This window comes from Setaria viridis, chromosome 6 (assembly GCF_005286985.2).
Source record: "Setaria viridis chromosome 6, Setaria_viridis_v4.0, whole genome shotgun sequence".
In the NCBI taxonomy this organism is placed as follows: Eukaryota; Viridiplantae; Streptophyta; class Magnoliopsida; order Poales; family Poaceae; genus Setaria; species Setaria viridis.
In genome coordinates, this window is record NC_048268.2 from 36,262,057 (window position 1) to 36,277,703 (window position 15,647).

The following is a 15,647-nucleotide window of genomic DNA, read 5'->3' on the forward strand; positions in this document are numbered from 1 at the left end:
TAGCATTTCTTCGATATGTTTGCCACATGCTTAACCGCCGCCGTTGGGTTCCATTTGCTCCGCCCATTTCGGCTCGACCACGACGACCATCTTCCACAGACGAACATAGTTGCATCCTCCATACAGCATATCTTTTCCAGCAGCAAGTCCATTGACCACATCGTCAGGTGCAAGCAGCCCCGGTCCCGAGACTTTTATAGTCGGAAGAGAAACTAAAAGAGGAGCCATGTACTAAGAAAAGTAGTAGCAATAATAATAATAATAAAATATTTAGATCATGTGTCCAAAAGCAGCATTCAGGAAACGAAAAAGAAAGATAGAAAATTAGGAAAATTACAGATGTTGGTCTAGCCATTGAGACATGAGGATTTTTTGAGTGTCCTTGGCTCTATAAATCGCCTCAGTAAAAACAACTCTGAAGAGGCCTAAACAAGACTGAACTGTGGAGATAATCCCTTTGAAGATGATATCATTTCTACTAATCCAAATACTCCAGCACATGAGTACTATGATTTCCATGAAAAAAAGGTACTCTTAGCTGATCCCTGAGTTGCTCCATAATATGATATGGTTGAGCATGTTAGGTGTTTGTATGCTTTTCTTGCAGTAAACTGACAGTAGGGGTACTTCCCCTCCTGTTGCTTCAAAAAAAAAAGCAACATTCATATCAAGCAATTTATATTACATCAAAAATTTCTTCTAACATTTCTAGATGCGAAGTCATTGATGATGGCATCAATATTGATCTGATCCAACAATTTCCTCTCAATACATAAAGTGGCCAAACCATTTAACCTTTTTTGAGACATTACAGACTTTAGATGATTCTTCAACAATTTCAATTTTGAAAAGTTTCTTTCAGCTGATGCCACAGTCACAGGCATAGTAAATAAGATTCGATATGCAATAGAAATATTAGGTCTAGAGTTTAGTCATTTAACCTCCACAATTAAAAGATCCGGTATTTAATCAATTTAGATTCATTAAATAGAGAGCAATTAGTCAAATCTAATACAACATTGTGTAGGTAAAACAAAGCGGCAACCTTCATCATTTTTCATAAGCAAGATTATACCAAAATTATAAACACCGTGGTTGAGCACAAGGTGATGGTGATCATGATTTAAAGAAAACAAAAGCTAGGTTGTACTCCTAGTAGCCATGTTATTATCGAGAGATATACAAAGGTTGCATCAAGTCTATGGTTAAAGTTTTAGAAAGAGATAGACAAAGAAAAGGTTGAGGAAGAATTTACCGTCCTTTCGATGTTTGTGATGAAGTGAAGTGCAGCCTCCCCCATGCTTAAGCATTGTGCTTAGCATAGAAGAAGAAAAATGAGCATCTTCTCACGACTCTGATCCTTGTATCTTTTGTCTGCCAAGTCCTCCCATGCTTAGCATTGTACTAGGCATAGAAGAAAAAGATGAAGCATTTTGTGATTGTTGAAATCCTTATTCTCAGCGTCTGGAGCTTGTTTTTATGCTTCTTCACTTTTGTCACCTTTATTGTCCTTTAATTTCTTCTCTTTTCATGAAAGCGTTTCACCATGCCTGCAAAACAATTTAAGTGCACAAACTACCCCCAAGGTGATTGTCAAGAGTAGAAGTAATTGTGAACAAACCAACAACATCCCTAATACTTTAACTTGTGGCATAGCTAATTTAGTAAATAAAAACAAAAACCTAATGAGTGTACGTGAGTGCAAGTGTGAATGCAAATGATAGGTAGAAACATAAACAAAGACAATATTTGCACCAAGTTTTAAGTACCATGCTTACAACTAGGTTGTTGAATTCCTCCAGTCCTCACCACTCCATGTTCCTGGAATAGATGCTTGGCTGGCATTGGCTTCCTAGCATCCGGCCTCTCCCGATCGCTAGTATCTGAGGATTTAACAGGTGAGTTGACCTCCTCACCTGTCTCTGTGCGCCTGCTTCTGCCACCATTCGTCGACTGCCTCTCCCGAGTTATTACGGGATGATGACAAGCATTCTGCGCCCGTCGAGTTGCCATATGATTCCGCAGCAGCTTGGCCAAAACTCTGCGGCTTCCTCCTCTAATCCTCCGGCGCACGAAGCTCTAGCTCATATGGCAGTTTTCCCAAGGCATTCTTCCTCGTCGGGTTCGAGCACTCAAGCTTAGAATGCCCCATTAGCCCAAACCAGTCCGGGGACTTTTCCTTGTCCGTCTTGAGCAGCACATCCCTATGTAGAGGTTTTTCGACCTCCACGGAGACCCGATCACGCAGGAACGGCCCACTTGCATTGACATCACCATCAAAACCCAACGTGATCACCTTGCCAATGAGGCCATGTAACGCCCGTAAAATACACCCAGTTAAATCACCCGCTAAAAATGCTCTCCAAAATTTTTCCGACCGCCGAGCTCCGTCAAATCCTTTCCCCTCCGTCGGACCCGCCGTCCTGGCCCCGGCCCGTCAATTCTCCATTTTTACGCTCCCCGTAATTTTCACCGCGTGCCCGTCAAGTCCATCACCGCGCGCAGAAGAATCCCGCAATTTCCGCCATCTTTTTCCCCTCCCTTCCCTCTCTTTCTCTTCCTTCTTTCTTTTTCTTCCTCTTTCTTTTCCTTCTCCTTTTTCCTTCTCTTTCTTCCTCCTCTCCCTTCCTCTTCCTTCTCTCTCTCCTTTATTTTCCTGGCTCCCCCACATGCGCCTGCACCCCCACCTCCCCTGCCTGGCATGCGCACCGAGGCGCTGGGCAGCGCACGCGCGCGCCGGGCCGCGCGCCGCGTCGGGCCGCGCGCCGCGCGCCCGCGCCCCCGCCGCCCGCGCGCCGCCCGCGCCCGAGCCCGCGCCGCGCGCCCCGCCCGCGCCCGCCGCCGCCCACGCCGCGCCGCGCCATGCCCGCACCGCGCCCGCACCGCGTCACGTCGCCCGTGCCACGCCCGCTCGCGCCTTGGCGTTTAGCGCTTGGCTCGGTGCGTCGCGTCGTGTCGCCGGTCACCGGTCGCCGCCCCTGTGGCCTCGTCGACCACGCCGCCACGCCGTCCACGAGCTTCACCACCCCGGCACGCCACCGGCCAAAGGTCCGGCCGCCATCATTGCCTCGGCCCTCGCCCGCCCGCGCGCTGCCTATAAAAGGAGGGAGCCGAGCCTTCACCTCCACACCCTCACCACGAGCACCTTGCCTTCCTCCACTCCCACTACCAGAGCACCGACGACCACCTTCCTCTCAACCTCCTGTTGTCTCCAGGAAGAAGAAGGGGTAAATCCCTCTCCTCGCGATCCAACCCACTAGTTTCCCTGATTCGCGAACAAGTCCTCCCACCATTCCAAAAATAATTACAGTTAGGCCCCTGCTCTCGCGGTTCAGTCCTAAACCCCGTTTTAAAACCCCTAATACTCCTTTACCTCGTCATTTCATGCGCCAAACTTCCTCCGATTAACCCCAAACTCGACCACGGCCTCCTCTCATATATTTCCGCCGAGGCATATCAAAATCCCACGAAAATACCCTTCCTACCTATTTTCCGTTCATGTTTCCTGTTCGGAGCTCATCGGGTAAAACCCTTTTTCCTTTTTATTTATTGTGTGCTCGTTTGTGTGTGCCGTAGATCGCGGAGTACCCGAGGAGGAGCGCGAGGAGGAGTTCGACCGCGAGCCCGAGCCCGAGGACCAGTACCGCGAGCAGGAGCTCCCGGAAGGCTTTGAGAACGGCAAGTCCAATCTCACCCTTTGATGCATATTTAATACCCAGTTTTTCAGACACAACCTATTGGCCTGTTTTATAACATGCATATTGTTTTATCGCAAGACATGGTTGGATAGCCACCCCTTGACTGTTATGACTATTCCTTGATTGTCCCATATTTATCTCTAAATATGAGTTGCTCTGTTTAGATGATAAATACTGCTAGAACGCTTAGGAACTCATTATCCAAACTCAACTTGACTACACTTGATTACTCGAAAACTTAATGTGTGAGTATGTTTAACTGAGGGGTTGGGTTTTCGGGTGTCAAGAGAGGTGGTGGATGAGATGGATGGGTGTTTCTTGTGTGGAACGCCGGGTCGATAGGCTCGTACCTCAGTGGTTGAGCAGTGTGGGAGATATCCATCTTGTCATGACTAAGGACCGAGTTGATGTGTCATCCTGCCTAATTCCATCATCGTACAACCACTCGACCGTTGTATGGGCAACGGCTTAGCATAAATCCCACTAGCTAAACTGCTAGGCTTCAGGTGTGCTGGTGAGCAACGGGAGGCCTTGGAAAAGGACTAAGCTCTTGGTGACTTAGGTCCCGGTTACGGCCCCGTGGATGGGTTGCTAACCCCTTGAGCGCTCTTGCGTTGACTAGTCAGTGTTGGCTAAGGTGGGTAATGGCTTTGTTAGGATCCGTACCGACACTAAGGTGATCGCGATACGGTACCCTACTTGTGGGAAAAGTGTACAACCTCTGCAGAGTTAAAACCTATCCGGGTAGCCGTGTCCACGGCATTGGACGAGTTACGGCTCGGTCACACAACTAGCTTTTGGGGATGACTGGTATTTTACTGCGTGTGTGGGTGCGTGGAATTTTGGAAGTGTCCGGCAGATGTGCCGCGCGCTACGGCGGACGGGGAGTCCGGTAGCGATAAAACTTGGATCCTTTGTGAAGGATCAACCCCACTTGATATTTTGTTTACTAAAATGTTTTCATGAAACTTCTTTGAAATGGAACCCTGCATGTGTCTAAAATTTAGCTTTACTGCAAATAAACCATAGCTTATTCCTTGTTTATCCTTGTGCATACTCTATTGTATCCCCCTCCGTGGATGGGGTTGGACTTGCTGAGTACTTTTGTACTCACCCTTGTGTTGTTACTTCAGAGGAGGATCCGGACTTCGTCGCCGAGGACTTCGAGTAGGAGGTTGCGTCTGCACCCAACGCTGCCTGCGGTGTTGGCCCTTTTTGCAGGATGCTTCCGCTGACGCTTAGCTCCGATTGCAGCCCGGAGTCCGACTGGACTGCAACTTGGATTTGTGTTGTTATCGCTTTAGTCTTGCTTTGGGTGTGGCTTGCCCGCCCGCTCCTTCGGGAGCTGTACGGTTTCTGAACTATCTGTTGAATAAATGTGTTATCAGCCTCCTGGGACTGATAATTTGGATCACATTTAGTCTCTACTTATGTGGGGACGCTTCAGGCCAGCAGCCCTAGCCCCCCTCCTTTCGTTCATCCACCCAAAGGGGAGATTAAGAATTCTCACCCACATCTCCATCTGATCAAAACTAACATCAGACGGCTTCAAGGTTTCATCATATTCCTGCATCCCCACAGCATGGCGCCCCACCATCCATGGTGATCCCTCCAATGCCTTCTTCTTGTCGTTAGGACCTTAGAATTCCGCGATGAATAGATTCTCAAGTCTCTCACCCACGGATCGAAACTTGAGACCGAAGGGGTTACCCCAAGTCGGCCTCATTGCACTCCTGATGGTCGAGATGTGCATGATTGACGGGGACAAAATGTTGCCAATCACCGCCCATTGCACATCACCATTGTCTTCACCATCACTCCTCATCGCTGAGGGCAGCCATGCCAATCTCATCATGAGTGAGATTGAGTTTCTCCAGGAGATCCGCAATATGCGCCTCGTCCCCAGAGCGGCCTGATCCGGCCCTCAATCCACTACCACCAGTCGTCGCAATGAGAGCTGGCAGAGGTGGCGGGAAAAAATTGTGACGCCGATTCAAGATGGTTGGCCACAAAACTGATCCAACTAAGGTCCTAAGTGGCACGCTCTAACCCAAGAGGAAATTAGGGTTTATGTGGACGCTGGCGCAGGAACAACTAACCGGCGGTATCGTGGGTGGCCGCGGATGACGGGAGCGTCACCAGCGGGGCGTGGATGCCGCAGACGGAAGTGTCCACGGCAGAGCAATGGGAGGATCTTGTCGGAGAAGAAGAGATCTAGATTGGTAACGCAGCCGCCAGCACCGTCGCAGAAAAGGTCTAGATCCAACAATTTCTAGTGGAAGTTCTGAAAATAGGAATCCACTTTGGATAATGTTTGCAAGAAAAGGTGTTGGTGACTGCTTCTTTCCAGGGAGCACACGTACTACGTGCAAGAGAGGCTGTTGATGCATCATGCATGTGTGGTTTTCGTTGGTTGTCAGGCTTCGTGGGAAAGTCGAAAAGACAAGGAAAACATGGTCTCATCAGACGACGATAAGCATCTTAGATTTTTTGAGGGAGAAGCTAGGAAACTTTCACAAAGTTGATAGCGTAATTAATTGCGTGGATGGAGACCCGACTATTCTGGGAGATGCGAGGAGCTGAGGGGATGAAGCACCAGCGCCTGTTGCGTGCTACTGTTTCTCTGACGAACACGCTGCCGCTTTTATTTCGCTAGCAGTGAAATATCTTGTGCAGCGGCAGCGGCAGCGGCAGCGCCTCAACCTCTTTTCTTGGTGGATCTGATCGAGAGATCATCAGAGGTGTAATAGCCAAACTTTGTACGTATCTTGAATTCAAATCTGACTTGACAAGAACCCCTTGTCCGATCGATACACACCCTATCCCTTTATGTGTGGAGAGAAACTTGCATTATATAATATTATATATATTGCTCGAGTTCAATATTAATCCCGAAGTAGTATTACCATAGGTACTGAATCAAAATTTACATGTCAACTCTTGCTTTGAGCCATTGGCATATATAGCAATTTGCTGACACATCCAAGTCTGAAGAATTTCATCAGTTACATACAGGACTTACCCACCAGAGAGTGCTCATGTTTATTGAAAATGAGCCTTGGCAAAGTGTAATGGGATGGGACAACAAGCTGGTAAAGAAAACAACTAGGTGTCTTCATTCCAGGAGAGGCTTGTTGAGCTGATCAGTGGCTTTGCCGCCCCACTTCTGCACACGGCTTGCAGCTTGGGCGGCCTGCAGTTGCATTGCATAATCAGGTTTGCAGTGAAGATGAGCATTAATTGGACTACAAGGTAATTAACAAGACATACCTCTGCTTTCCAATCCGTTCTCCAGACCACAATGAGCAAGATGAGCGTCTGGACGGCAATACCGCAAAGCATGCCGGACCAAATCCCCTGCAATCAATCGTTAATTCGTTATATATTCATTCATCATGCAAATTCAATATATGTTTGTATAATTGCATACCCCGACTCCAAAGTTGAGCTTGTATCCGAGAAGGAACCCCAGCGGCAGCCCGAAGACGTAGTAGCAGCCGAGGTTGATGTAGGCGACGAGGCCCTGCCATCCGCCGCCGATGGCCACCCCCGTCACCACCGGCTGCACGCTGTTGAGCACCATGGTGAGGCCCAGCAGGCCGGCGATCTTGGACACGGCGCGCCGCAGGTTGTCGTCGCTGGTGAAGATGATGGAGAAGCTGTCCCTGAAGATGAGTATGAGCGCCATGCAGAGGAGGCCGATGAGCAGCGCCTCGACGACGACCACCATGACGGCGTTCCACGCTGCCCTGGGGCGGCCGGAGCCGAGCTCGTTGGAGACCCGGACGCTGATGGCGGCGTTGAGGCCGATGAAGATCATCCCCTCCCACCCGTTGATGTTCATGCATATGCCGAGGGAGTCCACGGCGATCTGCGCGTCGTCGAGGTCGCCGGTGAGGACGGTGATGAGGCCGATGTACCATATCTCGAGGCAGAGCATGACGGCGGACTCGAGCGACAGCCTGACGAAGGACCAGATGTCGTGGAAGGCGGCGGACGACCACCCTCTCCAGCCGTCCCTGCACCACCCGACGATGTAGGCCACCTGCCCCAGCGCGATGGCCAGGTGGGCGACGTCGTAGGCGGCGGCGGCGCCGGGGAGGCCCCAGCCGAGGACCACGACGAAGAGGTAGTTGAGGAGGAGGTTGGCGAGGAGGGCCCCGAGGCCGATCCAGGCGGGCGCCCTCACCTTGCTCTGCGCCTGGAGGAACTTGACGGCGGCGAAGTTGATGGCCATGGCGAAGACGGAGGGGAGGATGTAGAGCGTGAACCTGCCGGACTCGCGCGCGACGTCGGGGTCCTGGCCGATGAGCAGGAGCAGCGGCTCGGCGAAGACGAAGAATGGCGCGATGAGGAAGCTGGAGGCGATGAGGATGATCCAGGAGCGCTGGAGGTAGACGCCGAGCATGTCGACCTGGCCGGCCCCGAAGGCCTGGCCGCAGAGCGTCTCGAGCGCGCTGCCCATGCCGAGGAGGAAGCCGAGCGCGAAGGTGGAGAAGACGGAGAGGCCGATGGAGGCGGCGGCGAGCGGCAGGTTGCCGAGGTGGCCGATGAACATCTGGGTGATGGAGCTGATGGCGTACATGCTCAGCATGCTCACGCCGATGGGGAGCCCGATGCCCCACAGGAGCTTCGTCTCCGCCCACACCATGCGCGCCGCGTCGCCGGCGGAACGCACCGGCGGCGTGTCGTCGGCTACCTGCATGGTGCCGGGCCGCGTGTCGTCGGCTACCTGCGGCTGGTGCTCGTGCTGGCCTCCTCCTCCTCCTCCTCCTCCTCCTCCGCTTAGCGGTTGCTGCTGGTGCTGCATTTATTGGCCGGCCGGGCCGGCTAGCAGAGAAGCGCGGTTAGGTGGCAGCTGCCCTAGCCGTGCGGCCAAACCACCCCACCCGTGGTGGGGGTGTGGGTGTGGCGGACGACGACGCACGACGCCGAGGACGAGCGAGAAAAAGGCAGCTGCAGCTGCTACAGCAGTGTAGAAAAGCCAAAGCGCCCTGCTGCTGGCTCCTCCTCCGTAGGACACGATGGCGATGGTACGTGAGCGAGAACGACGACCAGGCTGCACTGGCAGACGTGTATGTGCCGCCAATAATCCACTTAACTAATTTCACTGATGACCAAGAGCTTTACAGCAACGTTAAGTTGCAGAAGCATGTTTGAGTTGCATGGTTACTGCGCGCGGGTGGGTGTGGTCGACGAGACGAGCGAGCCAGAGGTAAACACGTCAGGGGCATGCAGGTTCACTCACTACCCGAGCCAACACAAAAAAAAACAAGAAATCCAAACAAAGACTCTGCAACAGTTGGATCATGCATCGAGCATCAAGCTAAGCTCAGTTAGATCATGCATCGAGCTCAGCTGCCTAGGATATTGGAGCTCAGATGTCTCTAGAATATGTGTAGCTACACCTTTTGAAGCTTTCTGAATGCTGTTACTTGTTTTTTTTTTAAAAAATAACAATTTGTAGTTTTTGTTAGCTTCCTGTGCTAAAAATGCTTAGAAAAAAAATAAGCTTTTCTAAGTTTTTGAAAATTCGTTGTTGTTTGTTTTTATTTTTAACTTTTTATGCTAAGAAGCTAGTCAAACAAAGGGTAAAAAGATGGAGGAGCTCATCATCAATGTCTTGGATTACTCCACGTACTACTATGGCAGCAATGGCTGCGTGCTCGGTCTGGGGCTTCATTACGTGTCCCTTTGCCATCCTCACAAGCTAGCTACCACTGGCATGCCAACAAGAATTAAGAACAAGAGACGACCGTACGCCGGAAGTTGATGCATGCATGGCACGGCCCGGCCGAATATAATTAATGATGGAAATCACCCGCTAGCTCCACGACGAATATAATTAATGATGGATTTCATCGGAGCCGTCCATGGAGGCCGTTTGGTGCCGTGGTCGGCTCAGATCCATCCGTCCATCGCAGGGGTTCTCATTTTATTCTTTGTATGTGTAGTATTGAACAAAAGAGCATCATTCCTCACATCACGGGGCGTTGTTGCATCACCTCACCATCTATATATGTTAGATAGATAGACTCCAAACAAATAAATCCTAATCATCTTTAAATGTCGTTTCTTTTTCACTATTTGAGACCGGAAGTCGACGTTGACTTGGACAGGACTGCCCATGGATGTCCATGTCCTTGAGCACCACGCGAACCTGAAAATACAGTAAAAGCGTCCTCTATAAGATTGGAAGCAGCTAGCAACAACATCAACATCATCATCGTCGTCGTCGTCGTCGTCATCAAGAGCGAAGCGAGTGAGAGCAGGCAACCAATTCTAGGCCGGGGACCCTTGTACATGGGCTTCCTTGTTACTGGGCCCTCATCAAAATCTTGCTTTAACAAGGCAGCCCGCCAAACTACTAGCACGTATATCATCTCACACACACATGGAAAAACAGGAGATTGGGCTGCTTTCAACAGCTGGGCTTCATTTATTTCAATATATGAAAATAAAGCTCCGGCCATGTATACACACATGCAGTGAAGACTACTGAAGGCTAGTGTACACAAGCTAATAATAAGTTGTGGCCGCCGTACAAATTAAACTGAATCAAAAGCTACTATAGTTACCTTGTGTTGCTGTCCATGTGCTGACCATCATCAGGATACGCACTTTAAATAAAGCTTCAGCATGCACTGTGTGTCCTTAAATATATCTCAAAGACACTAGCTACTACGGCAGTATGAAAGCATTTGCTTGCTTCGGTATGCATTGCTGCATTTCCTGTATGTCATTATATTCATGGGCTGCCGGCATGCATGCCACTGTTGCATTGCATTGCATGCATGATTATTACCTTTTACTTACAAAACCATCTACTAGTTATATATCTACTACAACCAGTCCTCGTCCTACCCCTAGCTACTCCATCAACATGCATATATATATATATATATATATATATATATATATATATATATATATATATATATATATATATATATATATATATATATGTATATATATGTGTGTGTATGTATATGTATATATAAATATATGCTGTATACTTGTAAATATAATATATATATCCACAGATAAAGGGTACCCTATGCATTGACGGCTTCAATAACTCTTCTGATGATCGAGGGCCTGTTCGCTTCAGCTTATTCAGCCGGCTTATCAGCCACCAAACAGTGTTTTCCTTTCACAACAAATCAGTCGTTTCTGTTTATTAGCTGGCTTATAAGCTGAAGTGAACAGGCCCCGAGTTTCAAAGAAATTATCAGATGCACTAGATTTCATCAGAAAATGTTTTCTCAAGTGTAGATTTGCTTTGCAACAAAAATTGTTGGTTCGCACGGCTCGTCTCCATTCTTCAATGATATTGCAGAGATCAACAAAAACGTGATACTTTTCTCCGTTATATATTGATACTTTTGAACTTCTCCTAAATCTGAGCAGGTGTGTGTTTGAGAAGCAACAAAAATCCATGATTGACCTTGGTTATCATGGAACCACGTATATATAACCTATATATATATACAGGCTGTTTGTGTTTAGGCATATACAATTAAGCATGTATTTGACCCGAAGCAGCATATCAAACAAAAAAGGACGCCGCATGCAGGCTGCGGCATATCACTCCTCTAGAGTGCAAAACTTTTGTAGACGCCGGAATAAAAATTCGTTTTTATAAAAAAGAAAGGAAATTAAGCTAGCAAATATGCAAAGCTTTTGTAGACGCCCGAATAAAAATTCGTTTTTCTAAAAAAGAAAAGGAAATTAAGCTAACAAATATGCACAAAGGCAAACTTGTTGACTTCATGAGAGAAAACAATATTTCTTACTGCTGCAACACTCATAACAATACATGAAATAACTTCCAGAAGAGAGAGGGAGAATACATATGAATTATGCACTAAACTACCAGAGAGCACCAAACAAGATGAAAACAATACACAACAAGCCCCATATATATGCACTAATAAACTGTCAATCCCCGGCCCAGTCAAAATGGTTTTTTAGCAGTGAAGCATATCTGCATATGTGAGCACACACAAATAACATACACATTGGCAAATAGGCTTCACGCACTGATGTTACCTAGTATTGGCATCATCAGAGACCACAATTAATTGGAATTACAGTAATGCGCAACAAATTAAACACAACACCACATTATTAACACCATAATATATATATAGTTGAGCATCCATCTATTTATATTTTCATGCATTATCTAATTAAATCAAACATCACAGTGGCAACAATTAAGTTCGATGGATCGTCGTATATATATATGTATCTTGAACGTACTGACATTTAATTTGGCACAGCTAGCCACACAACATGTATAGTCACATGCAGTATAGTACTATATATATATATATAACACTTTACCTTGTTTCTTAGTAGAATCGAAGAGCCTTTTATTAGCTCCGATATGATCCACACTGCTTGCTTAACTAATTCTTCACTCCCACTCTACTTGCTCCACAGTGTAGGCACCAATGTCCGACCACGATCCTAGCTAGTAGGGCGGGGGCCGTGCATGAGCCCATGCAAGCCCATCGTGCCCGAGCTGCAGCCCCGCACCGGAGGCGCCGCCGCCCCCCGGCATCAGGTTTGGCGGCACGCCGCCGAACATTGGCATCGCCGACGGATCGGCCATCCCTCCCATCAGCGGCGGCCCTCCGCCGGGGCCGGGGGGCAGCTGCGCCGCCTGCCCGGCGGACTCCTCCTCGGCCTCGTCCAGCGGCAGCCTCTCGTAGGTGGCGTTGGCGAACGTGGACGCGATCACCATGACCGGCCCCGCCGCCGTGAGCGTGCCCACCACGCTGCCGCCCACCACCTGCCCCTGCCCGCCGGCGAGGTACACGGTCAGCCCCGTGGACCCGGGCGGCGCCGGGCCCGGCAGGAACGTCCCGGTCAGGGACAGGATCTCGAAGCGCCCGCGGAGCGCCACCACGGCGCCGGGCGCGGCGGGCTGCCGGAGGGCGACGTCGGTCACCGTGCCGGCGCCGCTCAGCACGCACACGCCGCGCTGCCTGCGGCGCGCGAAGTGGGCGATCGACTCCGCCACGTCGGCGCCGCCGGCCACCTCCATCACATGGCTGCGCAGCGCGTTGGGGCTGTCCCGCGTCACGAAGATGGGCGGCTTCGGCTTGTTCTTGGACCCCGGCGGCCGCCCGCGGGGGCGCCGGTTGCCGGTCACCACGGCGCCTTCCTTGGGCTCACCGGTGCCGTTCTCGAGGTCGTCGCCGCTCGTAGGCTGCTCGGTGGCGTCGCCGTCCTTGGAAGAAGGAGGCGCCATGTCTTGTTGGTTCTTGTTGCCAAGGGATGGCTCCGGCAGGCCGAGCCGCCCCTCGTCCCACCACCTGCTCGCCAGCTTCTTCTCTTCTTCTACCTAGCCTCAAGCTAGGGTTTAATTTCTAGCTTCCACGGATCGATTCCTTCCAGCTCCCTAGCTTGCTGTTTATATTCTCGAAGAAAATTGACACAGCGGCGGCGGCAGTGTGTGTGTTCTTAATCTGATGTTGCTCCCCGCGATCTACTCCTTTTGCACATGTAGACAAAACTTAATAAGAGAACGAAACTTGTCAAGATCCAGCATGTTTTGCTCAAAGATCGGAGCATATGATCGAATTCAAGCAAAGCAGGAAACGAGAAGCATGCTAGCTAGCTAGTGTTTGATTGGATGCGATTTTTGAGGGAATTCAGCAACAAATTAAGAGCAAAGATTATCGAGAAGCTAGCTCTTACCATGTGCTTGTTGAATCGAAGAGCTGACCTTGAGAGAGGAAGGCACAGAGGCAAGAAATCCAAGGGGGAGCTGCCCCCGGCTCCCCTCTTCTCCTCTTGTGATTTTGCTGCTACTTTTCCTCCCTGTGCTATATATGGGGGAGAAGACTTGCAGGCCAGGGAGAGGGTGATGTAAGGGGATGGGTTTATATCTATTTCACTTTCTCTATTCCAAGTTGGTAGACATGATGGAATATGTATATATGCATGTGTACACAAGCATGAGGCATTTGGAAGAAAAGTAGCAGGACAAGATTACGGAACTGCTATGGCCACCCTTGCGATCTACACATAAGCTTGCCACAGTAACATGATTGGTGAACCCATGGCAAAAATATATATATGGTTGCACTTGCATACCAGCATGGACCACAATGTAAGTTCAAGCCAATAATTGTTCTCTTACCTCCACGTATACCACTTAGTGCATGTGTCACGTTAATATAAGATAGCATCGGAGAAGTCTTTTTACCTGTCAACCGATCTCTGTTGTCGTGTGCATACGTGTCGAATTTATTTTAACGTGTCGTGATTTCGTACACACAGTAACGTACCACCTAACTGAATATGAGATATACTTTATCTTATAACTTGTTATCACATAATAATAAGCATACAGATGCAATACTCGTGTGGTGCTTATCCCAAAGGAAGAAGATACAAAAATTTTGTGATATTTCTTCAGTATACACACATGTGTAATACGCATAACGAATTAATGATCAACATTATTTCAAAAAAATAATGGTCAACAAGCCTAGATTCAAAGATAACTATAGTTAATGCCGTGTTGTCGAAAATCTAAAACAAACCAAACTGTTCCCGTTTAACTTTGGTGCATCATGCATCTTTTGGCTGCAGCATAAAAGAATTGCAGCATGATCAACAGGTAGTGTGTAGGAGTCATGGATCTCCGCTGCAGATTATTATTATAAGATAAGATGCTTTGGTGTGTTGTTGGTGAGGCATACTTTTACCTGGCAGCTGCTTTAGGTAGGATTTAGGACTTGGGAGGTTAGTATGTGGGAGACCAAGCAGGTTCCTTTGCTAGCTGGTATGCGCATGTAATTCCTTTCCCAAAATTCAATAGGGTATCTCAATGTACATGCAATGTACATGATGGAAAAGTATAAAACACCGGCCTGCTGTATATATTTAAGCGTTGAGGTTTGAACAATGATGAAATCATGCTGCATTCAACTTGCTTATTAATTTGTGTTAGAAAAATCAATCAATCACTTAGACAAAAAATTAAGATGCAATCATCCGTACTGCTCGATCGGATGTCAAACCTTACATATACATTAATTATTTTGCTGCAGCTGGTGCGGTCGGGTTATATGGAATATACTTGCATACATCCAAATGAAGCTTCATCCGTTAGCGTCCAATCACTTGCAAGAATCTTAAATTTTCTGGTATTTTAATGATCAACCTCCGGCGGCTAAAACGGATTATTTCTGCGCTCTGAACAGAAAGGAAAAAGGACAAATTTGAGTTGAAAACTAAAAAGGGTTTATGCACATGTGTAGCAATGAAGCTTTGTTATTATGGTCCTACGTACTTACCCTCGTTGGAGGTAACAGACATATCTTGATACGCTTTCAGGTACATCTCCAAGTTAATTAAGCAGTGTATTGTGCATTACATACGTTGAGAGGAGGACCACCGGACACGACGAGTTGAATGATTAGTTTAGTGGTGACGGCCCATATAAAAGCTCCTAATGATGCGTGAAAGGAGATCAAAGATGTGCTAGTGATCTTTAATGACAGACAGCTGCATGCTAATACTATAATCTCAATGGGCACAGATTCCTGTTGCTAGGCTAATGGTGGTCCATATGCAGAGTAACAAGGATGATGGATCCTCCCGTCACGCCGCCTCCCTTTGTTTAATTTAAGCTAATAGCCTCATCATGTAAGATTAAGATAAGTACTAAGCTCGGTTAGCACGACACGCGTATGTCAAAAGAAGTGCAACCAAGAAAACCAATTGGATGGTACCCACCAGGGATCAACAGTCATCAATCATGCATGGGATGATGCAGAAACTTAACTGCTGATGAGTTTAAGGTTTGGTCAGGGTTGGGGCCTAATGCACAAGCAAAACTTGGCCGGCCTTAGAGTCGTCAGTAAACTCAAAGCAACACGGCATCCATCCCTCACCGGAATGCTTGATGCGTCAGATGAGATGAGA

The 15,647-nt window shown here is 48.4% G+C and overlaps 2 protein-coding genes and 1 long non-coding RNA gene across 6 annotated transcripts; all 3 read right to left on the bottom strand.

The window, feature by feature from the left end:
• Nucleotides 1–244: 244 nt before the first annotated feature.
• Nucleotides 245–2,629, bottom strand: LOC117860992 (uncharacterized). Its single transcript, XR_004641630.2, has 2 exons — nucleotides 1,256–2,629; nucleotides 245–635 (listed from the first exon to the last, which is right to left on the bottom strand). It is a non-coding gene; the product is annotated as an uncharacterized lncRNA (long non-coding RNA).
• A 3,947-nt stretch (nucleotides 2,630–6,576) lies between these two features.
• LOC117860988 (protein DETOXIFICATION 35) lies at nucleotides 6,577–8,681 on the bottom strand. Its single transcript, XM_034744435.2, has 3 exons — nucleotides 7,129–8,681; nucleotides 6,969–7,055; nucleotides 6,577–6,891 (listed from the first exon to the last, which is right to left on the bottom strand). Exons 1-3 carry the CDS (start codon nucleotides 8,506–8,508, stop codon nucleotides 6,814–6,816), a joined length of 1,545 nt encoding a protein of 514 aa, XP_034600326.1. The 5' UTR covers nucleotides 8,509–8,681; the 3' UTR covers nucleotides 6,577–6,813.
• Nucleotides 8,682–9,691: 1,010 nt separating this feature from the next.
• On the bottom strand, nucleotides 9,692–13,679 carry LOC117860991 (AT-hook motif nuclear-localized protein 20). 4 transcript variants are annotated; one of them, XR_011898452.1, is made up of 3 exons: nucleotides 13,410–13,620; nucleotides 12,048–13,203; nucleotides 9,692–9,858 (listed from the first exon to the last, which is right to left on the bottom strand). XR_011898452.1 is itself a non-coding variant. In XM_034744439.2 (2 exons), the coding sequence occupies exon 2, from the start codon at nucleotides 12,958–12,960 to the stop codon at nucleotides 12,178–12,180; it is 783 nt and encodes a 260-aa protein (XP_034600330.1). In that variant the 5' UTR covers nucleotides 12,961–13,197; nucleotides 13,410–13,679; the 3' UTR covers nucleotides 11,909–12,177. The 4 variants fall into 4 exon arrangements, 3 of the variants coding, with proteins under 3 accessions (XP_034600330.1, XP_034600329.1, XP_034600328.1); XM_034744439.2 differs by lacking the exon at nucleotides 9,692–9,858 and having other exon boundaries at nucleotides 11,909–13,197; nucleotides 13,410–13,679; XM_034744438.2 differs by lacking the exon at nucleotides 9,692–9,858 and having other exon boundaries at nucleotides 11,909–13,224; nucleotides 13,410–13,676.
• Between the last annotated feature and the right edge of the window lie 1,968 nt (nucleotides 13,680–15,647).